The sequence below is a fragment of the Musa acuminata genome, chromosome BXJ1-3 (genome assembly GCF_036884655.1).
Source record: "Musa acuminata AAA Group cultivar baxijiao chromosome BXJ1-3, Cavendish_Baxijiao_AAA, whole genome shotgun sequence".
Classification (NCBI taxonomy): domain Eukaryota; kingdom Viridiplantae; phylum Streptophyta; class Magnoliopsida; order Zingiberales; family Musaceae; genus Musa; species Musa acuminata.
In genome coordinates, this window is record NC_088329.1 from 6,306,452 (window position 1) to 6,330,510 (window position 24,059).

General features: G+C 36.3%; 2 protein-coding genes across 4 annotated transcripts; both read right to left on the bottom strand.

The window, feature by feature from the left end:
* Window positions 1–901: 901 nt before the first annotated feature.
* Window positions 902–7,323, bottom strand: LOC135619124 (cyclin-dependent kinase D-1-like). Of its 2 annotated transcripts, none has more exons than XM_065120834.1 (7): window positions 6,902–7,323; window positions 4,882–5,180; window positions 4,703–4,811; window positions 3,012–3,137; window positions 1,991–2,226; window positions 1,556–1,879; window positions 902–1,244 (listed from the first exon to the last, which is right to left on the bottom strand). In XM_065120834.1, the coding sequence occupies exons 1-7, from the start codon at window positions 7,046–7,048 to the stop codon at window positions 1,238–1,240; spliced, it is 1,248 nt and encodes a 415-aa protein (XP_064976906.1). In that variant the 5' UTR covers window positions 7,049–7,323; the 3' UTR covers window positions 902–1,237. The 2 variants fall into 2 exon arrangements, with proteins under 2 accessions (XP_064976906.1, XP_064976899.1); XM_065120827.1 differs by having other exon boundaries at window positions 902–1,394.
* Window positions 7,324–8,136: 813 nt separating this feature from the next.
* Window positions 8,137–17,167, bottom strand: LOC135619133 (amidase 1-like). Of its 2 annotated transcripts, XM_065120844.1 has the most exons (9): window positions 16,951–17,166; window positions 16,697–16,849; window positions 16,393–16,517; window positions 15,040–15,165; window positions 13,620–13,802; window positions 13,359–13,506; window positions 10,314–10,482; window positions 8,571–8,705; window positions 8,137–8,476 (listed from the first exon to the last, which is right to left on the bottom strand). In XM_065120844.1, exons 1-9 carry the CDS (start codon window positions 17,079–17,081, stop codon window positions 8,324–8,326), a joined length of 1,323 nt encoding a protein of 440 aa, XP_064976916.1. In that variant the 5' UTR covers window positions 17,082–17,166; the 3' UTR covers window positions 8,137–8,323. The 2 variants fall into 2 exon arrangements, with proteins under 2 accessions (XP_064976916.1, XP_064976923.1); XM_065120851.1 differs by lacking the exons at window positions 8,137–8,476; window positions 8,571–8,705 and adding an exon at window positions 8,790–10,062 and having other exon boundaries at window positions 16,951–17,167.
* Between the last annotated feature and the right edge of the window lie 6,892 nt (window positions 17,168–24,059).

The window sequence follows — 24,059 nt, forward strand, 5'->3', positions numbered from 1 at the left end:
AGGTGTCATATGTAATAGAGGAAAATTGTGACATCTTCTCTTTTTCTTTTTACTTTTTCTTGTTCTATTAATTCTTTTAATTTTAGTTTTGGGTAGGTATTAGGTCAATACCTAAAAAAGGTTTGAGCATGTAGCTGAATCTGTTGTGACAAAGAGCACCTAAAAATTAGTGGGTACCATATGATGATTGATTAACTATAATCCTGTAGTAATTATTGAAAATTGTGACATTTTTTCTTTCTTCTTTTCATATATTTTCAGTCTTTATTAATAAATTGTGCCTTAATAAATAGGAATTCAGAATTCCTTTTCGCAAAAATGTTTTTTTGTTTATAAATCTGCATAGTAGATAAGTATGCAAATATTTGAACTTTTTTTTCTTTCTATTATGTTTATATCATTGATGCATTTTACAACAAATGGAGAAGAAGAAAGGAGAAAAAAAAAAGAAAAAAGAAAAGGAAAAGAAAGAGATCATAGCTTTAAAAAAAAGGAAAATATTTTGTGAGATTTCAAAATTTTCAATCCCCTTTTTGGTGTTTGTTCGGAAGGATTTTATGCATATTTTATGTTTAATTATGAGTTTTTAAATCCTCATTAGTGAAACTTCTTTTCTAGGCCAAATATATCTATAGAACACAAATTCTCATAGTATGAGAACTGACTGAAAACATTGAAGTTTATCCAAATCCAAGAGAAGGTAGAGCATGTGTTTTGGCTAAAAGTTCTCACACATACACCATATCAAACAAGTCCAAAATGATCGTTAAAGAGATTGTTCTAAATCTAAGCGAGAAATGATGCATACTCTTCTACACTTTTCTGAACAAACCTTATTAGGGGATGAGAAATTAACAATCAACAGCAGAAGTTGACTGTAACAAGATCCAAAATAAACACATTGCCTTAACATGCCACAGTTGTATACCAATCATCAGATTAATTTTTTACCATAAAAGTGTGCTACACTTGCAGCACATTATCTAATCGCAGCCGATGTCCCGGCAGCAATGTCGATCCATCATCATACACCACAAGAAAAAATAGATTGAATAAGATTACAAGTTGAAACTAGTCAAGCAGCTTGTCTTATCTTGTTCTTCGTGATTAATTAAGAAATTGCATCTCAAGGTAAACCTGTGATTGCCGAATTAACCATGCCTGAGTCAATACAGTGCCGCTGATCCCAACTGCATCTCTTGCACTCCGGCTGTTGGGTCCTGCCACTCTCCAATGTTCAAAATCTGATAGAAACGGAAGTTATCTTACTACTCATTACGTGCAAACTTGAATACCATACTATTCCAAATGCCGCTAGACCGGTCTACTATTGCTAGTGGTAGTCAAATTCAGGATCCAGATCAAGTTTTCTCTTCAAATGTGACCTATCGACACTGCAAAGATGATAATCTTTTAGCAAAGTAAAACACTAGAGTGCAAGAAGAAAATAGAATTTTCAGGTAAACTATGACGCGAAACATCTGCATCATTATTTCCTAGAACTGCTACCTTTAATATGGTATGTAATAAATGCTTTGCTTGAAGCAAATATTACCTATTCAAAGTTGGTCTAGGAGGTGGCCGTGAGCCAAACACAGCTCCCAAGTCTATTGACATTGGCATACTACCACTCTGACCAGTAGTTCCATCCATATTTCTGACTTCTTTAACATGCTCACCAGCTTTATCCAGTTGGTATACATTTCCTTCCAACCCATCTTGATGGAGAGTAACCCTCCTCAGCTTCCTTTGTGGAGACAAAACAAGAGGCCCATCCTGTGAAATGAAGTCTGAAGGCTTGTGATTTTGTGATTCACCTTTTGGAGGCGGCCTTGGAAGTAAAGATGGCTTTGTTGGTGCAGGTACAGACGAGAAGTACCTGGTTTCAACACAAAAAAAAAAATATATATATATATATATATATATCTCAGTGAAGTATAAGTAACTTTATTTGTTCGTAATCCTGCTGTAATACTTGCACAACAAGCACCTGTGCTCTAAAGCCTGTTGCACTGTTATTCTTGCCTTTGGATCATAAGTGAACATCTTTGACAATAAGTCCAAGGCATCATCGCTGGCCATTGGAAAAAGTGTCCGCAACGGAGGTGCAGGGACATATTGGTATTCAACATAATCTGGAAGGAACACCATGTCAGGCCATTGAGATGGCTTTGGAGTCCCAAAAGCTGCAAAAATCTTTCCTAGTTGGTCGATATCACTTGAACCCTGAAAGCAAATACTGTATTATGAGTAATCTGCACTCGCTCAGAATCTTAACGAATCCTTTCCTCAAAATGTGTTCTGCATAGCCATCAATATAGTTGTTCGCTAAGATGACTACTAAAATTTTACAAAGATCATATCATTGTATATTTAATAAAGGCCAATTTTGAGAATGGTTAGTTTGGATATTGGAAGCAGACCAATGCTTCGAACCTCTTTGAATCATCTATAAGATAACATTAATTGAAGATGCATTATCTTATTTGATCACTTGTTGGACATGCTCATCGATGATGACGATGCTGATGCTGCTACCATGGGACATTATAAATTCCTGCGTTAATCTGTTCTTTCTACCTGTGTGCTGGGCTATTCGTGTGTAAGTGCATGCACGCTTCTTGCTTCCAACCATTTCTGTGTCAGTCTCTTTGTTTTGGTTACGTAGTAGGTTCTAATGATCTGATTGTTCATCTTTGTCATTTGGATTTTCTTCAGATTTCATGGTTCTTTCATGTTTACGCAAACAGGATAAGATCATCCTCACCTATTCCTTTCAAGAATATGAAATGCAACACTAAAGGAATTTCAGCTAATGACTAGAAACAAAAGGTTCAAGAAATTTCACCATTCTATGATATTTGTATGGAGAGAAAAAGTGTCTCAGATTTATATCTAACCAAGAACTATGCAAAATAATACACTTGTAGCTATATCTGACAGAACAGAAGTACCTAAAAAGAATTTCCATTCAGATATTAGGGTAAAATCAAGAATGAAGCTAGCCAGACCTGCAGAAAGGGTCGTCTAAGTAGAAGTTCAGCGAATATACAACCTGCAGCCCACACATCCACCCCTGCTCCATATTGCTTGGCCCCATACAATAGCTCGGGTGCTCTATACCAACGGGCAAAAACCTACAAAGTGTAAGGGTTTCTTAGATTAAGTTTATGTTTCCTTCTAGTGAAGGTTGTGAAAAAATGAACAGCATACGCAAAGAGATCTGGGCTCAGGTTGTGAGAAAATGAACAAATTATGACATTATTAGAAGACACATTTGCATTCCAACAGGGAGACATGGAATACATATCATGAACAAGATGTGCTCGGATTTGCTTTAAAGTTACGGTTGACAACAAGAATCGTCATTGTCGAAGGCTTGAAGCCAGTTAATCGAGCCTGGCTCTAGTACAAAAATGTCACGAATATGTCTCTTAATAGCCAATTCTCTAATTCAAGGAAGACAAGCCTCAAAGGACTAAGCTAAGAGAATCTATCTTTCTTGCTAGAACTGGAAATAAAAAAACAAAAAGAAACAAATACCGACTTAGATTCTCATAGGCTCCCCTTTATTTACACTATTCCAGTACCTAAACCCCATATAGATCCATAATGATGAGATGACAGTTATATTACTAAATCACAGATGCCATGCCTTTGAGTGGCTCCCAGGCATGTGATACAAGAAAAAGAAGTCGGTGTCCCACCTGGACAGCAAACATAGTCGCAGAGCCTGGTCCTAAGTTCAAAGATTCAGTGACTCCATATTGAACTCAGACATATCTGAGACCAAGAGAACTCATGCACAAGTTTCAAGAGATATAGAGTTGATGCTAGCACATTTGATAAGTGAACAACACATGCAGAGGGAATCACATGAGACCAAGATGTCGGGGACTCTACATTCATCATGGTTGAAGACAGATCATGCAAGTACTACAGCAATTTAAATTCCTTGTCATCACTCAGAGGGGACAAGGAAGGCGAGCGTCACGGGGAATGTAGTTACCACTTCATAAGAACTTGATGACAAAGGAACCAAACAAAAAGTCTAACAAATTGATTGACAAGTTCTTCAAATTTGAAGTTCCATAAGCATCCAAGTAAATCTAGTTGATTTGCCATGCATATCATGAAACCATGGGAAAATAATGATTGCAGTGAACTAGTAATTTATCTGAATATGCACAGTGGGGAAGTATGTTGGTGTCACATATGATGCACACAACTGCATATTAGCATAAAATTGTAGTTCCTTGTCAAACTTCGTGATTGTCAATTGTCAAATCCTAAAACTCAAAGTAGATTGACAAAGGTCACGACGTATTCTCCTGTCAGAAACTTAAAATGCATGTCTATATGATATATAATCAACTCTGACCCCACAAAAAGAAATTTGTCTAAATGAAATATGCTATGCATTTGTCTCAGATAATAAGCATGCTGAAACCTGTCAGCACATATGTCAAAAGATGATGTTTTACTATTCATGCTTAAAAACAAACATTTAAAATACCATTATCTGGTAGCATACTTATACAAAAAAAAGGATTCCTGCTTCATCTCTTAACCTTCCATATTAATATATTTATCTCAAGTCCTCATATAAATGTCCCAACAAATTGATATAAGTTAATTACATATAAATATCTTGCAATTTATTATCTAAACAATTAGAAGAATATATTGAATTAAACAAAACCTGGTGAGTGAACTTGCGATCTGGACTTCCAAAGATGCGTGCCAAACCGAAGTCTGCAAGCTTAAGCTGTCCATCAGAAGCAATAAGTAGGTTGTTCGGTTTCATATCCCTGATACATTAGCACACTTGGATCAGGATATAAGAAAAAAGATAAAAAAACACAGAAAAAGACAAAGTACCTGTGTACAACCCATTTTTTGTGGCAGTATGCAAGTCCTTTTAGTGTCATTTGGAGATATGATTTGACGTCAGCTGGAGACAAGACAATGTTTCTGTCGCGAATGACAGCTTCCAAGTCGCTCTCCATAAACTCAAATACAAGATGCAAATTACCCTTGTGAGGGAAGGCATCAATTAATTCAATTATATTTGGATCCTTGAGCTCTTTAAGCAATTTAATCTCCCTAAGTGCAGTGAAGTTTACACCTTCCTTGTACTTTCCAAGTCGAATCTTCTTTATTGCAACTGTTTGCCCAGTCTGTAAAGGTTTCACATATTAGCTTAAAACAGTTTTATTGACTTCTTTCACACATAATGTTCATAAGATAAGAAGGTGAGAACTGCAGCTTCTTCAGAAAAGTATATTTGAAGGTTTGCTCAACCGGGATTACAGATGAACAGGAAGAAGAAACCAAAGCCTGCAAATTTGTTTAAGAATCACAAATCATAAGATCAGCACGCTTTGTAGGTTCTAAAGTAGAATAATTATGAAACAGCCTGTTCGAAAGAAGTCAGCATTGCTGAGAAGTTTAAGCTTCACCCTTATACTTCTCTAAAGAAAAGCTTCATTCTTATAGTCCAATCCAAACTCTATAATGATATAACAACAAAACCATGAGCATTGTGATGCCAAAAATGAGCAACTGGATTAATCATTCTTATAGATCAACAAACTCTGAAAGAGTGAGTTTGGGTAATAGAAAAAAAAATAAAATAAGATATTTTTACACTATGAACAATTGAATGTAGCTCCAAAAGAAGATAAGATGAGGAAAAAAACCATTTCCAATGATCAAAACATTTCCAAAGATGATCTATACATGCACCAAATGGACGAGGTGAGTTGATTAGGATTAATGGGAAGGAGAGGTAAAGAAGATTTTAGAAAACTTTATTATATCGATGATAAGGGGATGGACAGTTGTCCCAATTGGACAAGGTGAGTTTGTTAGGATTAATGGTAAGGGGAGGTAAGGAAATTTTAATAAAAAATTATCAGAGGCAACAAAATGAAAATTTGACTGCTCTTAGTTTTTAACAAGTGAGAATGCCCTAACCAGAGCTCAATGAAGCTTTGTTGTGCCGAATTGGACTTCACTACCCATCACAAGCAGAACAAAATTTCCCTTTTTAGGGATTCAAAACCTGAACCACATGATGATGCCTTAAACCTGAACTCTTGGTGACCCAAAGGAACTGGTCAGTTTTCAGTGACACAAACATCCCTATTCACGTAGCAAACTAGCCCCATTTAAACATAGCTCTAATGACAAAAGTAACGCTAATCAAATCTCAATTCTGATTCCGGAGTTATGAGCCAAAACTGTAAAAGGATTAGGTAATTGCAATTCCAACTTAATTTCAACATTGGGAAACAAACCAACTACCACAGAGATTTTCATTCAATGGCCCACATTTTCTGAAGAAAAAGAGAAAGGAAACTCTTAACACTTGCAGTTATTTATTTAGAAATAGAAATAAAATTCTTTCTTGCACTTAAGGCAGATCTAAACTCAGGTTGTGCCCACCGTCCCTATTCTCATTTCAGAGTGCAAGATTGACCCAACTCAAGTGATCAAGTGAAACAAAGGGATAAAACGGTAAATCTAATATAATATAGAAAATAAAGTCATAGTTGTTCCCAATATGAATTGTGAAGTCAGATTCACTTCATTTCTTCTTAATCAAAACAACAAACACATAAAACACGCGCAGAAACAGCAAAATGGAACAATTGGGCAGCCAATATCGGGCTTTTATTTTAAACGAAGTCACCTGCAATATCTGAGCTATGAGGAGAGGAGAAATAAACTAGAAGTGGAGAGATTCCCGTCAGCGTAAGATTCTCTTTTGCCCCTATATCGCATCTGACATCAACTTTAAACCCTAATCCAACAGATCCCATGCACTATGCCTAAACTTCCATCAACCGGTGGGTTAATGATCCAAATCAAAAAGCAAATTTATCGACCGACTTGCCTTTGTGTCGATGGCCTTAAAGACGATACCATAGGTGCCCTCACCGAGCACCTCGCGCTTCAAGTAGCGGTCGGCGACGCGCTTCGAGAGCGAAGGGTCCTCTTCGCCGGCGGAGGCGCCGCCAGAATCCGACGCCGGGATCATCATCTTCGTCGTAGTCGCCGCCGCCGTCGCCGCGACTGTCGTAGCCCTTCGAAGGCGGTCGCCGCTCTCAGCACAGTGCAAGCGGCAGCAGAGCACAGAGTGGTGGTAGGAAGGGGGACGCAAGTCGCCTTTTGGTCATGGGAAGTGGAGAGCAGGACAAGGTGGAAAAGGGAAAGGAGAAGGATGGGGCGAGCAGCTCCGGGCCGCGTGCGGCGAAGGAGGGCTGCTTTGCGAGGTCGAATGACCTCAAGAAAACACCAGCGCGTTTGGGCCGTTTGGCGAACGCTCCGTGCGTGCTTTGAAGCCGTTCGACAAACAGACGGGTTCGGTTCGGATCCGTTTCGTCGACTTTTTCGAACTCGCACTCAATTCGGATCCGATCCGTATCTGACAAATCTATCCTGACACGTATTCGCATATTACGCGCTGATAAAGAATTAAGAATTTTAGGATAATTTCATTTATTCTCTCTCTATCTCTCGCTCGCGTTCGACTCAATTTAGTCTTCTGGTTTGAGTCAATGCAGTCTGTCTTCTTTAATCCAATATAATTTAACTAAAACTCTTCAGTAGAAATCATCATCAAATCATGCATCTGTGAGAAGAACAAAAATATACCTCTTTACATGTACCAAACATTTGGTTCAATGAGTACAAACAAGAAGATAAATTCTTAATGGGAAATCATCATCAAATTACGTCTCTCTGGGAAGAACAAAAATCTACCTCTTTACATATACCAAACATTTGGTTCGATGAGCTACAAACAAGAAGATAAACTTTTATATTCTTCTGTTGGGAATAGCTAGATTTTATTTGACCAGTTATGAATTATATGCTAAAGTACAACTCATTTCGATGTTAAAACGCATGTCGAGAAATTAATTGCAGGTAAAGTTAAAATGGGTTTAGCTCCTGTAGCTATTAAAAGGAAACAACAGTTCAATCAAAACATAATCCTTTGCATCTTCACAAAACAATTTGGCTACTTTTACTCTGATCTCCATAAACTTTCATGCAAATGAGGGTAATAAACTCTGATCCATCTGTAATAATATTCCAATTAATAAACAGAGAAGGAAATCAGTACCATTGCATCAAAAGTACTTAACTTGATCACAGTCGAAGGGTACAATAACTTAATCCAAAGCTCTTGGAGAGCAGGTTGGCCAATTACTTTGTAGAAACTCTGCATTAGCACATTGATTTCCAAAGAGCATGTACATATGAAAAATCAAGATAAAATTACGGCGTAAACTTGTACAAACAGACACTTGAGTCAATTGCCATGTTCCCAAGCTATGCTAGCTTGCTCCTTGAGGGTAGCATACAGTGTTTGAACAATATCAAGAAGAAAATGGTCTGCATTATGCTCTGCTAGAAGGGAAACCGAGACAGGAAGATCATCATGCATTCCAAGTGGTATAGAAATCTGCGATCGTGATACAAACTTGCATGTAAGGTTATCATGTACTCATGAGTGGCATGATAGTGTGAAAATATTGATGGCATGCACAATGAGTTACCTGACAAAATCCAGACATGCCAGCAATAGAAAGCAAGGAAAATGCTCTAGCACGAAAGCTATCCAGTTCATCGACCTCCATATTTAGCTTTGGTGGGACTCCAGGAATTGTAGGCAGTGCAAGAATTCCATTATCCTAAAAAAGAAGACAGGAAAACACAAAAAGAAATAGTAGTATTTGAGAAAGTAGGACAGTATTTGTTTACAAGTAGAGGGTACCTTTTCAAAAATAAGAAGAGAGGATATGGAGCTTCCAGCTTAAATGAATTTTCAAATTAAAAATGAAAGAAGGAAAATTTCCTAATGTTCTTTCATTGTGAAAGAAAGAATCATCACAAATAAACACAAGGGTTTACTAAAAGTCACCAGAATGGCAAGCAGCTTCCATCTCCACATGAAGTTTGATTCATATCCTTAATTCATGAAATAAAAGATTCCGTAGTTAAAAAGGAGATGTTGCTAAGAAGTAATGCTAATACTTTGCACTAGTGATACTCCTTAAAAGAGTGATGTTAATAATTTGCATGAGTTACTTGGTTTCCAAATCCGCTAGACAAGCCTTAAACTGAAAAGAAACAGAAAGTCACCAGAATGGTAAGCAGCTTCCATCTCCACATGAAGTTTGATCCATATCCTTAGTCATTGAATAAAAGATTCTACAATTAAAATGTAGGTGTTCCCAAGAAGTAATGCTAATAATTTGCTCTAGTGATACTTCCTGAAAGTGTGATGCTAATAATTTGCATGAGTTTCTTGGTTTCCAAATCCACTAGACAAGCCTTGAACTGAAAAGAAAGGGAAGGTAACTAGAATGGTAAGCCGCTTCCATCTCCACATGAAGTTTGATCCACACCCTTAGTTCATGAAATATAAAATTCTAGAGTTGAAAAGGAGATAGTTCTAAGAAGTAATGCTGATAATTTGGACTAGCCATAGTTCCTAAAGAGAATGACATTAATAATTTGCATGAATTTCTTGGTTTCTGAATCCACTAGACAAGCCTTAAACTGAAAAGAAATAGGAATTACAATAGATTGATTATTGAGGGTTACTCTAATGGCTTATTTTCAAATGGATTATTAACAAAATAAAAAAAAACTAAACATTGTTCCATACTTCCACATTGGTTTATAAATGACCAACCAAGAGGGTTCTTTGCTTCTCAATATTTTTTCCATTTCTCTTAACAAATACAGGGTCATATATAAAGGGCATCTAGACATTGTTGGAGGTTAGAAGGCTGAGTTGTATTTAAAAGCAGAGAGCATTCAAATATAAATTACACATGTTATTCTTGGTATATGCTTCTCCTTTGGACTTGATTCCATCACAGACAATGACAAATCATCCCAACCTTGTTTCTGTAGAACACCTTGCTTTCCTTCCATCCATGTATCTGAGCTCAAAGTTACACCCAACATATAGTCTTACCATGTGGTGTTTTGTTTCAGTCAGTTCCCCAATATATGTTTGTGGTGCTCCTGTTCATGGAACTTCATAGAACATAATAAACACACCACCTTGGTAGAAATCCATCAAATTATCAAAAGACCAAAACTAAAGCCCTTGAGTTATTTACAAAAAAACATGGATGATCAGAGATCTTTTTCAGTGGGAAAGCCCTTGTAATTTAGTTAAGGTGAAGAAGACTAAAAATGTCATATATCATTTGCCTTCTTTTAGTATACAAAAAGAATGTGCAATATGAAAGAAAGAAAAAGTATTATATAGAAAATCAGGCTACCTGCAAAAGAGTAGACAGGAATGCTTGAAGCTCAGCCCTCACTGGATAACAGTACTCCAAGTCCTCATATGTTGAATTTAGAACTTCTGATACTCTTTCAAACATTCCAGGACCTAGAGTAGGTTTTGTGGAAATCAACCAATCTCCATGATTGGTTTTAAACTCGAACCTACAAAAGGAAAGTTAAACACTAAGTGATAAATTGTGAGGATAATCTTGATGCTCTAAAGACAAAAAAATTCAGACAGAAAGGTAGAAGGATGCACAAATTCCTCATTATACAAACACTCAACAATGATCATCATAGATGCAACTTTAATTATCAATCAATATTGCCAATTAGAAAAGAGAGCCAAGAAAAAGGACAGTTTTCACTATAGACTGCCTTCATCTCATCAGTAAGTATTGTCCTAGAACATAAAAAAGTAACTCACTTACATGTTAATAGACCAAAAATCCAAAGGATGCATGAATGTGAAATTGCTTTTTCCCAGCAATGTTATAGGAGTTCATCAGATGTGTTCTTTTTAATGGATAAATTGTATTTGTAGGATATGCTTTTTTTATGTGTTAACTTGTTCACAAAATTATTGCAACCTTTCTTCTTATTATAATAATGAGACAACATAGTCGTGCATCATGCAATCCATGGGTGATAATGTGTACATGTCAAAAGAATGTACTAGATGTGCAACTATTAGTTGTCCCACAAATCCTGTTAAGATACCCAATACAGCCTCAATACATATTCTGTTGCCTTGGTGATAGGTTACAAAGAACATGTCAACAGCATGCAATAGGATTGCAGCATGGAGAATAGAGGTTCGGTGATATCATTATTTTTAAAAACATAAGTTTATTGACAATTCCACAAACAAATATCCATCTGAATGTCAATTAAATTTGCATAAAACTTTATAGAGAAATTTCATTTGATAAAACCTAACTTAATTTCCAAGCATTAGTATAATGCACTTCATTTATATCATGGATTGCTTTGGATTTTCATAACTATTCCCATCACTTGTATGCTTAGAACTCGTGCGATGCATGAGATTTTGCTGGCCGATCTACAGATTGCTTGATGATGAATGTTGCAATGATTTTATATGCCTAGCTCAAAGAAGGAATACCTACAATCACTTTTTAACATTGCCTTCACTCTTGGTTAAAGAAAAAAGTTCACCCATCAGAATTTACAAATAAGAATAGCATGCTGGGAAGAGATGTTGAATGCTGCAATAATTCTTTCCGCTAGACAAACCAGATTAATTTCATTTCCATGTTATGACAATTTGCTTTAAAAGCATCTTTTGCCTACTCTACTAAATGCACAGACCCTGACCATTTTCTATGTGATTGATTCTACAACAAGAATGATTTAGCTGCAACTACCACATGGAAGGAACTAGAATGTGTTGCTTCTGAAGAATGAGAGAAAAGTGCAACCGAACACGTGAGGCTCCTACCATTATGGTGATCAGAAAACCAGTAAACTTGTCATTCCAACTTGCACTTTAAACAAAGAATATGTTTATCCAATTCAACTACATCTTTAAACATTTTGTCAATGTTTAAAAGTAACTCATAATCCTCAAAGTCCATGTGTAGTATAGTCGAAAAGTATAACAGGTTAATAATTTAATCAGCCATCACAGACTCCCTACTTCTAGTCTACTTTCAACAACAAGAGAAAATAAAATAATACAAAATCATTATGATGTGATTTGATATTCCGATACAATATTAGAAAAAATAACTCATAAGAAGAAAAGGTGTCTTAGTTATGCATTTGCAAGTGTAATTGTTCATTTATTATTCATGAATAAAACAATACGATATTGATTGGATTAAAAGCATAAGTTATACTATTCTGTTTTTCATCTGGTACCATAAGAAGACTCGGTTTTCCTACGATTTGTGTCACATAAGCCACTTCTCAGGTTGTTTCATTTCCATGACTAAAACCTTTTGCTTGGTTCATTATCATTTATTCAGGATATGCATTGTTTCAGAAGAAAATAACACAGAGACCAACCTAGGCAACTAAAATATAATAGAATTCAATTATAATTCTATATGATTGTTGGGATTAGTAGCTTTAAAGTACCATATGGACTCAGAATAGGAGCTGTAGACCAATTTGACCAAGGAATTAATTTCTTTTGTATATTCTTGAACTCAAATAGAATTAAGAGTAGGATTTGAGACAATAGTGCATCTACATAGGTGTGTTTTGAGAGATGCCTAAGTGCCTGCTGTAGTGTGAGGTGAGTGCAGTGCATGGAGGGGTGCACAGAATTTCCTGGGGCAACTGGTGAGTGCTAGAGTGCTTTGCTTAGAGGTGTGCTTCATTAGTGGATGCGGAAGTTCTGTGGTGCCATGGACAGTGAGATGCATGCGAAGTACAACTATATAATGGGTAGAGAAAAGATATTTGAGAAAAAATATCTTTTTGAAGTGTTTCATATAGTGAAAATTCTTGTGAAGTAGGCTGTGGTCAAACTATGTTAAAATTTTTTTGTGAATGATATCCCAAAATTAATTAATTTTCCAAAGAAAAATGCATAAATTACTATAATATCATAAATCAAGAAATGAAAATTCAGTTTCTTCATTGTTAATCTAAATTTCGCGATAAATTCCGTTTCATGATACTCTTTTTCCTTTTAATGTTCAATAAAGATTTTATGAACACTGGAACTTTTCACCAGGATTTCCATAAAAAAAAGGTCCTTATCTTGTCAGTCCTGTAGGTCAAAGTAAAGAGTCGTTAGGTGCACAAGTTTCCTTGCAACTGAAGTGTCTACGGAGATTCAGATGTAACAAATTTTGTCTCCACTGTGAAACACTGATTTTGGCTATTCAAGCCAATCAGTCTGGGTTGCAATGGTGCAACGTTAATGTTTCAGCAATGAGAACAAACAAAAGAAAAAACTTACTGTTCCACCAGTGCCAAAATATGAGCATTAAGGAATGATAATTTAGATGTCATATATAGACATATATCTGGACTATACAACAATGTAAATCACAGAGTTGGACCTTTGAAGCAACCGCATGGCATGTGAGAGAGCTGCAAGAACTGGCATTGTAGATGCTTGATCTCCGGAGAAGCTACTTATAAAGTTTTGCAAGCTTGGAACATTGTGGTAAATATGGTCGCCAAGATTTTCATGGTGTAATATACTACCTGTATAATTTTATAATTTTACATGAGAAACATAATAACAAAAGAGAAAAGGATAATGTATCTTCTCAGAGGTGATGAGTGTTGAAATCAACTTAGTAAGAGAAAGCACTTACATCCAAATACCTTCTCTACAGACTTTTTCAGGATTTGAGAGATTTGGTCACTGGGAGAACTCAAATACTGGAAGCAATCTTCAGGAATAACAAAACGCTTGGGTGGCATGGTAGCATCACTAGATGACTGCAACAGAACCTGGCCTACTCGTGTCAAGGTAATAGGGTCTCTAGCAAACCATCCTAAAAGAAGACTTTGTCAACTACAATAAATAATTTCAAAATTAGATGGATAAGAACATAAGATAAAATAACTCTATGAACCAAGTAAACTTCCTCTGAAGATTAATTGTATTCATTCATCCCACTGCATCGCAGCATTATGAACTCTAACTCATGTTATTTTGTATGATATTAATAATTTCTTGATCTACATGTTCCTGTCCCACTAATCTAATAAAAAAATAGTTGACAGATTGTGAGAATGAGGAAAAAGGTCACAGATCTCTTGTTGGCTGTTTCTTTCATAATTAAATTGAAATATACGTTTGGCAATGTTCATGTTTAAAAGTAATGCCTTCTGTATACCTCCTAAAATCTTTTATCTATACAGATGTGACTTGCAAGTTAACCCCCTCAAAACGGTCAATACTGAAAATTTGATCTGTTGCCAGATATATACCCTTGATATGCATCTGATTAACTTCAATGCAAGATCTTAAACAAATTTACATTGAACAAGTTGGTCTTGTTATCAGTCAACTTGAATTTGACAAATGTAATTGGGATTTCAGTACATTGTTCAGGTCCTGTTCTTTTTAGGACATACAAAAGCTTTGTAGTTTTTGTAGTTTGCAATCTATAATTACTTCAAACCTAGCATATATGTTTGTCCACTACATTCAAATATGGGATTTCACTCCATAATGTACATATTCAAGTCACCATTGACACACTACAAATTTTGGATTGGTTGATTGTTTGTTATATGTATAACACAGACATCCTAATAAATAAGCTCCCCCCCACTGTCAAGCATAGAGGGTTTCAGATGTACCCAAACATGACTGCACATGCAAAGAAATCATTCCTGGAATTATTTATGCAGATTTACTTTGATCATTAAAGATATAACTTCAAACGGATTGGATCATCCAATTATATATGAACATAAAAATCAACCATATCATCAATGAGTTCAACAGTTAACTCGATATAAAGTATCACATTACAGCCTTTTGTTGAATTTTACTCAGATTCATTCTACAAACAGGTGATACATTGATGGTCTAGCAACTTCAAAATGATTATGTAGAAGAATAACAAATACACTCAAATATTAGCACCCTTTTGAGTAATACTTATATGTTCTCAATATTTCACCAAAGTGCCATGAATCATTTAAATGTAATATTGCAAATGCTGCATTCTAAAAGACTATATAAGCTGGCCATCTTTTGGGAATTTATTTGCTCCTTACCAACAGTGTCAAAGCTCTGAGCCATTGGAATGACACCTGTTGCAGATATAATGCCATGTGAAGGCCGGAAACCAAAAATTCCACAGTAAGCAGCAGGCACTCTGACACTTCCACCAGTATCCGTACCTAAAGAATCATCAACAACGATTGAAGATTCAGAAGGACAAACATCAATGCAATACTGATACTAAAATAACAACTCATGTTTTTTTACCAAATATCAACTCAGATGTTGCATAAGAGGTCAGGTCTATTTAAGTTGTACTGCATCAAGGTGTATATGCAAGTACATTGAAATGTTTTGTCCTTGCACATGTTCACTGACACCAGCCATGAATTGGAACACATATTGATCATGTAGCTACTGAAACGTAGTTGGAAGCTAATCCTATTGAACTAGCAAATATGTTGGATGCAAATACTACAATGCAGCAAGTTGTTAGCCTCCTTTTAACCACAGTAGATGATGACCAAGGCATCCTTTATATTGTCTTACTGATAGCAGAAAACATGGTTATGAAATCGAAATACAACTCACTTACCAATTTAAAAGCATTTTTACTCCAACTATATATAATTAATTGACAACAAGAACTGTAAAAGCAACATGGATAAAAATATAGTCCTGTTGATGTCAATATATTTCAAGAGATTTTGCAAATCATGTCTGTTTACAATCACATGATGCTTTGAGGAAATCTTTGACAAATGACCAAATCTCACAGTCTTCAAAAAATTGTTGGGCAGCATCATGCCACCGTACTGGTTAGCACACAACATGTTTACAGGATACACTTGTATCAAGAAGGATTGTCCAGTATGGACTCAAACTAATGCAAGCAGAACATAAGACTAACAGAATGGGTTCCTGCAAGGTTAACCTTCTATTTTCTAATTTGCCAACAACTAATGAAGACCATCTCATGACAAACAAATACGCTCTGTTTGTTGACAGGCACTTCTTAGTATTCATTACAATTTAATCCTTGGTTATTTCATTCCTGGAATATGGTTTTTATTCATTATTTTATTTTAGATCTTTTTTAGTTGCAATAATGACTTTTCCATTTTATGCTTCATTACAATATTGTTTGTCAACCCTTGTTCAGGTTTTCTATGATGAAATGTTTGGCCAATGTCTCTTCTCTAAATTCCATGACATAGAAGTTGCTTGTTCCAAATTGCATTCTGGTGTTTCCCCAATCTATCATATGGTTTCTTTTAGGTACTTTCATATATAAATGTAAACAGTATAACACAAATTTTTTAAGATGTTAAAAATAAAAACTATAGCCATACATACAACTTGAACACAAAAAATAAGTAAACTTCAAGAAATTGTCGGCTGTAAACCTAGAGCAAAGTCAGCGAGATTTGCAGCAACTGCTACAGCAGATCCACTGGACGATCCTCCAGGGACTCGATCAGGAGCACACGGATTAGTGGGTGTGCCATAATGATAGTTCTCACCATTGATGCTACAAAGGAACAAAAAAAAAAAAAATCAGATTTTTGGTGCATTCCAATCATGATGAGGCAAAATGTTCACAATTACAATGTCATTAACAATATTCCAATCATGATGAGGAAAACAGACGACTTTACTCTCTGCAACTAGCCAGGAGACCAAATATATCATATGATGTATGGACACAACCTGTATGCCATCTCGTCCATGACAGTTTTGCCCACGCATGTGGCGCCAGCTCCGATAGCAGCGAGAACAACGGGAGATGTGGACGACGCTGCCTCGTGCGTCGTCGCCCAGTCCGGGTTGCCGAACCCGGTGACGCAGCCACTGATGTCGAATCTGCAGTCGAGATAGCAGGAACGAACTGTCACAGAAATCAATGGGGATAATGGTCAGGAGTAAGAAGAAGGGGAGAAGTGAGGACGAGGAGGAGGACGTGCATGTCTTTGACGGCAAAGGTGAGGCCGTGGAGAGGGGGAGGGGGTAGGTCGGGGGAGCGGGGAGGCGGAGGGCGGAGGTGGAGCCTGTGGATGAACGCGGCGTAGGCATCGAGGCTCGGTTTGAGTGCCATGACCGCGCACTTCCCTCGCCCCTTCTCGCTTGGCTTATTTGATGCCTTCGGCCGCTCGCGCCCCTTATCCACCTTCGCTCTCCCTCGTTCCCCGTTCCCGTTTCCCGCTGTCACTCGCGTTTCCCCTTTCTGTTGGTTCTCTCTTAACTCAACGTTTGTAATTAACATTTATTAATTTAAAGTTCAAAATATATCCTTTTAATAATATATATATAAATATATATATATATTGCAGGTATTTTAAAAAAAAATATTCATATTTTGAGTATTTCGTATCCCTCATTTTATTTCTTTAAATAATACTCTTAATATAAAATACCTAAATGACTCTTTAAAACCCGGTCGAGCCGCTCGTTCATCGATTTCCCGGACCGGCCGGTTCACGTAAACCGGACACCATTTCTTTCTCGGTAGTTTCCCTCCTCTTTCTTTCCCTGCTTTTATCCGAGAGAAGAGGTCGGGGAGGGGCTTCTTCATCCATGGATCGATGGGGACTCTCCCGAACTCGGGGGCGAAAGTCCTCAATCTGAGCTCGCGACCCCGCCTGCTTCTTGCTGCCGTCGGCGTCGGCTTCCTGGATGGGAGGAACTTCGTCGCAGTTCGGGGGAGATTGAGACAGCGCTGCTGCTTCGCGCTCAAGCGGAGACAAGAGGTATAAATAACGAAGACCGATAAAATTTCTGTTTCTTTTGCGTTTTGTTACCGATCGTCCATATTTGTCGGTGATTCTTGCTTCCGCCTCCAACATCAAGATTTTTCGGTTTGATCGGTTGAGGCACCCTGTAATTTGTTCTTTGATCTTGTCGTATTGTAGTTTGTGATTCTTGGTCACTTTGACGTACAGTGTCCGCTTGTGGTATATAATATGGTGATGGCAAGTTGACTGTCGAACTGCTTTAGCCATTCATCGGTTTGCAGACACTTTTTGCTCTCTATGATGAACTGTATGGTTTATTAGATCACTGCAGAGTTTATAAAATCCAGAGGCATTTTAGGATCATACGTTAAATTGTATTGATGAAGTGGGTAAAAAGATAAGATTCTGCTTCTAGTTATTTGGAACTGTTCTAATTGAAACAACACCATAGGTTATGTAATTTTAGAAATAACATGAGTAGAACCGATGATGAGTTAGGATGAAAGTATAATAAGTTTTTGTAAGTAATTTCAGGTCTCTAGAATCTATTATTTAGTGAGATGGAAAGCTTGACGAAGATATTATTCACAAAGTAAAAATGTAGAAAAATCTTTATAGTATAAATTTTAGATATTTTAAATCTATATTTTAATAAGATTGATAGCTTAGTGAAGATATTATTTATAGAGAAAAAGCTAGACGATTAAAGTGGAGAGAGATATCAGAAGTTTTGAGTGAGCACTGAGTGCCTTTCTTTATTCTGAATTGTTGTGCAGTATTTACCGTTGCATATGAAATTTTGTTAGAATAATGACATTGTCTTCTTCCCTCCTTGATTGACCCTTTCCAATCATTTTCTGATACCTGCACATCTGTGAGTCAGATATAAATTGTCTTTGATTTTATAGTTTTAAGGCTGGTTCTGAAATGGAATCTTCCAACTAGTAGTTGGCTCATCTTTTATAGTTTCAATTCTTTTCTGTATGAACCTCATCAATAGAATACATCCTTGATATGAACTTATTGTCAGTAAATTGCATCCTTAAAATGTTAATTCATGTTGGATTATCATATAATCTAAATAAAATCATCTTCCTGCCACTAGTCCAATTATATCTTTTCTCTTTCTCGATGATTCAAAAACTTTGATACAGGTCCCATCCAAATCTCATGCTTGTGTTTATGCAAGACTTTTGTAATCCCTCATGGAGCAATTTTAGTTACTGAGCAAAAAATCATTATTTGGCATTTAAAAGATCTAGTTGACTAAAAACCTTCTAAGGCATAACACATTACATTTATTTTGTGGTTAACCTTTTCTTATTGCTATGTGCCTATGACTTTTTTGAGGCAAACATGAGTCTTGACTAAGTATGTTAATATATGGAAGTCTAAAATGATTCTCTCTTGAAACTCTTCCATTATATGTTCAAAGAAAAACCCATTGTTATAAAGAAATGCTATTAAATGTTTTCCTGTCTTCTTGTCTGATCATGTGTGCATGACGGGTGGGCCAGCTGCTCAATCTCAAGTTTCATCAGAAATAGTAGGTGAAACTCTAAGTTTACTATGGTAGCTTTAATCTTTACTTTGAAAATCAGGGTTGATAGACATTTATTATATAATTATTTCTACAAGGTGAGGATCCTATTGCTTGAAATTCTTTCTTGACTTTCCCTGTTCATAATACGTATAGTGATTAGCATGAGTTGAAGTTGCCTTTCTTCTTTTTCCTCTCTCTTCTTTTTCTTCTTATCTGTTCCATGCGGAACAAGGCAGATTTCAGATGGAGAAGCAACAATCCAGACCCTAGTCTTGAAGAATGGAAAGGGTAAGTTTTCCGTCATTTGTACTATATTGTATTTCTTGGTTTTCAGATGGAAAAACAACGATCCGAACCTGACTCTTGAAGATGGAAAGGGTAAACTTTGTATATTGTGTTTCTCAGAATCATGTTTTCAAGATGGTTTATCCTGTCTCATGTAATTGCTCGTTATACCTGTTATTTGGTTATCGGAACTTCTAGTTATGTTTTTTGAGTTTTTAATATAATTGATTTCAAACCTTAGACCTTGACCTTTTACTCTTAGTAAGCCTTAACAATGCCAACACCCATGGTCAAGCTTTGCAGGTGCTGCTGATGCGGTTTCTTTTGGCTGGTGATCCACACTGCCAGCCCAAGGCTTGCTGCATGTATACATCAGGTTTGACTAGAACTTGGTTCACAGGCCTTGCCTTCTGTTGTCCTTAGGCTTATTTGCCATGTTGAATGTTCTTTCATCTTAAATTCTTCAAATAATGGCTCTGGAATAAATGTTGCTGCTTCTGCATTTGATTCATTCAAGTTACAACAACAACATAGTGAACATAAATGCTTGTTGTTAGCGTAAAATATAATAACACGATTATCCTGGTTTCACTTGGAGATACATCATTGTAAGTCTGTACTTATGATATAAAACTCTGATTTTAGATATACTCATGAATGGATGCACCTTTAGTAATCTAGAGGCCAATGAAACACCATGGAATGAATTCTGCAACCACTGGAAGACAAGGAAGGTGAAGAAAGGTTACTGCAACAGAACTGAAAGAAAATAGTATAAAAAAGCTGAACTTTTTATCTTCTACCTGTAGATTCTTACGATACTATAATCTTCTCCTCTCGTTCTTTTCACCTGGTTTACCCTTCTCTATCTTCATGCACAGGAAAATGATACCCGAGTCTGTCTATATGACATAAGTAGACAACCCTTTATGAAGTCATGTGGGGCCCCACATTTAGTAAAATACACTATGGTAGTACCCTATGAATACAAGATACATATTTTGGAAGTTACACTGGGAATTTTGATGCTTATGTATGACATTTGATAAAAAGTTTGCAAATTGTTTAGTGCTGTTTTGATAATTACCTTATTGTAATAAAGTCATGTATTCTTACTTATTCCGTGAACTTTATAGAACACATCAGGCTAGATGAGTTCTGTTCCTGATCTTATATATTTTTATTATCAATTTTTTTTACCAAAGAGCATTCTCGTGACACTAGTCAATCAAGCCAACCAATTCATCCTGAACAAAATTTCATTGGTGATCTTGAAATTGGTCTTGATCCTATGAATTTTGCTGTCTATTGATCCATCAACAAGCAATTATGCATAAATGACACATCTTCTGTTAGGGATTTCCAATAGACTAGTAAGTGTATTTGCTGGGATTTGACTATATTGTGAGTTTTAAGAGTACTTTTATGGTCATATGGTTATCCTTTTGTTTTTTCTTTCTATTTAGAATTTCGATGGTTGGTAACCGATAGAGATCTGATTTTTTTTTCGACAATGTGGATAACTATGCAAGAGGTAAGATACATTTTAGGAGATAAATGGGTGTTTAATTTTGAATTAGGCTATTGATTAGGTCGTTTTTTAAGTTTTATAAGAGACAGATTTTCAGCATCCAGCTTCAAAATAGACAATTTAAAATGGTTTTTTGCTAGTAAAAAGGCTTTAAACATATCTAGAAAGTTCTTCCTACTTGAAAAGCATTTCAGCTTTCTACTACGAGGCAAATTGTATGGCCCTAAATATATGTAATGAGTTTCTTCTTCCTACTTAGAAACTTGAGCATTTTATCTTTCACTAGGGGAACAGTACACAAGTGCATTTCAATTCTTGCTTAGATGTAAAAGTTAAACATTATACAACTAGACGACAAGTTGTGAGATTTTAACTGTTTTGTCAGTTGAACACCTTGTCTGATATTGTTTCTTCCACAGATTCTTGTCTTCTTCTCAAGTATGGAAAGCATCTGTTAATTCTTGCTAAGAACGTCACTTTTGTACTTGGAGTACTTTCTGTTCATTACTCATTCGGCAAATTCTGTATTGGTTCTCTTGTAATTTTTATTTAATGATTTGTAGGAGCAAGTACGAAGTGGTGATGCAACATAAACTGAGTATTTTGAGCTTGGTGCTGTTATGCTGAGATAAAAGTTCTACCTAGCAGCTACCAATTATTTTCTTCAAGCAATTGAGAAATGGGATATAGCCGATAAGGATCTAGCTCAGGTTAGATATGCGCAACGTTATTGGCAATTTGTGTTATTGCTTGTTCAAGCAGGACCATAAAATGGTTTCTGAGATTGTGTGTGTGTGTATTTTTTCCCCCCTAGAGCCATGAGGAAACAGAACATTCAGAGGTATCTAAACCTTGATATATCCCATTCAAATCAATGATGAAGCAATCACATGGAAATTCAACTCCATTATACATTATCTAGTGGATTTAAATGCTTATAAACAGCATTCAACCTATTTCGTGGAAGGTTGTTTAAATTGGATTATGTGAACAGAGGTAAGACACAAAAGTCTGTTTTAAATTGTATAATATGAAAATTCATGTCATTCATCTGCATCTAATTATCATAAACCACATGTATCAGAAAAACAGCTTTTTTGGATGGTTATAGATAATAAATTAAGTCAAGATCTTATGCCATACGATTCAATTGTTAACATTATGACCACATTATTATTGGCTAGGAGATCCTGAAAGTGGTTCAGTATTTGTTCCTGGACACATTAGGCCATGCCAGATTATTTGCAAAGATGATCGACTTCCCATGTGTACCATCATTAATATCGAATGGGAAGTTCTGAAACCAGGATACTTCATGGTTGAGTATATCCTAATTTAACTTTATATATTTGTGTATACAGCCAAACACTCTTTACATGTATCCATATATTATATATGTACCAGTCATGCAGAAGCCATAAAGTTCCTATTTATTTTAGCCAAAACTTATTGTACATTCAGGAAGTCTCTTCCTTTTTGTTCTTTTCTTTGTACCACTAATCTTTGTATCTTCTTTATTCTCTTTCTCTCACATAGTTGTTTGTGACCCCTCTTGGGTTGTTGCCTTAGCCTTGTTACATGTTCAAAGAAATCATGCTATTGCAATTGCAGCATCACATGCATGAACTTTGTAGATGATTTTTTTTTGGCTGCTAGTCATATTATTCAGTCTATATGCTAACTAAAAGAAGGTTAAGAAAGGGATTAGTAATGGATTATGATATATTGTTCTCCAGTCACAGTTTATATTTGTCTATTCAGCAGTTATTTACAAAGTCCTCTCAGTTGGACAGGTGCTTAATGCTCTTGTTGGCTCGGCATCTGGTCAGATTACTAAGAACCAACAACAGAGTGGGATGATCAGTTTCACAGAATTGACAAGGAGAAATGGATAAGGCTCTCTACGATGTCACTATTTCAGTGTTTCATGTACTGTTATGTCTTTCTCATGCAGAAGATTGCTTAATGGTGACTGTTTTGATCTGACCCTGATGTCACTGTGGAACTCAGTGTCTAAGAACCAGATCCATTATGAAGTCAAAGATTTCCACTACAATGAATCTAAAGAGAGGATAACGAAGATAACAGCACCACTTTTAGGCAGTCCCCACCAGTGACCGGAGGAATTCATGCAGCAAAGTGCACCGCACACCAGCCAAGCAAGTAGCAGATTCCAGGGCACATGATGCAGATATATAATGGCATGATCTGCCATTCATGTGCATGTGATTAGATTCTGGCCCCATATGGTGGATACAGATGTAGTTGCTCTTTCAGACACCACACCATGTATGTGCTGCTAATGATATATGCCTGAGGTATGGCCCCATGGATAGGGATATCTCTTGCCTGGCTGAAGTGGGGCCCTCAGTTAATTATGCTTGATGCACGTTCATGATGAGTACTACAAGATGCAAGTTAAAGAGTGGGACAGGTAATATTTCTTTAAGAACTTATGTGACATCTTGATACAATATTGAGGTTGTTCCTTTGCCATCTGATACAAATTATGGAAGCAACTTCTCTGATTGAATGGTTAAAGTTATGAATCAAAGATATGTAGTTGGGAGCAGCAGAGATTGTTTCATAAGCCATGAATTAAATATTTGAGTTCTACAAACAACAGAGAGCAAATTCAGTGGATGCTCAAAGCCACTAAATCCTGATCAAACACAACAGTTTTTTCGCAATGGATGACAAGCCACATGACATCTTCCCTTCTGAAAAGAAAGATTATGATATGTGCATGTGAAAGCTAAGATGGTTAAGGGGTGTTTAGAGATGAACCAAAACTGATGCATAGCATGTAGCCGGAGTTGGATATGATGCAGATGAGGAGAACTCAATCATGCACTGGGTACACATCAGAGTTGGATATAGCTGAGGTAGGCCACTGGATTTGTGAGCACTGCAAGAGGACGAGGAAGATAATGTCGATCTATGATTATGATCTGCATCAGTTATGATCCTTTCATTTTTGCA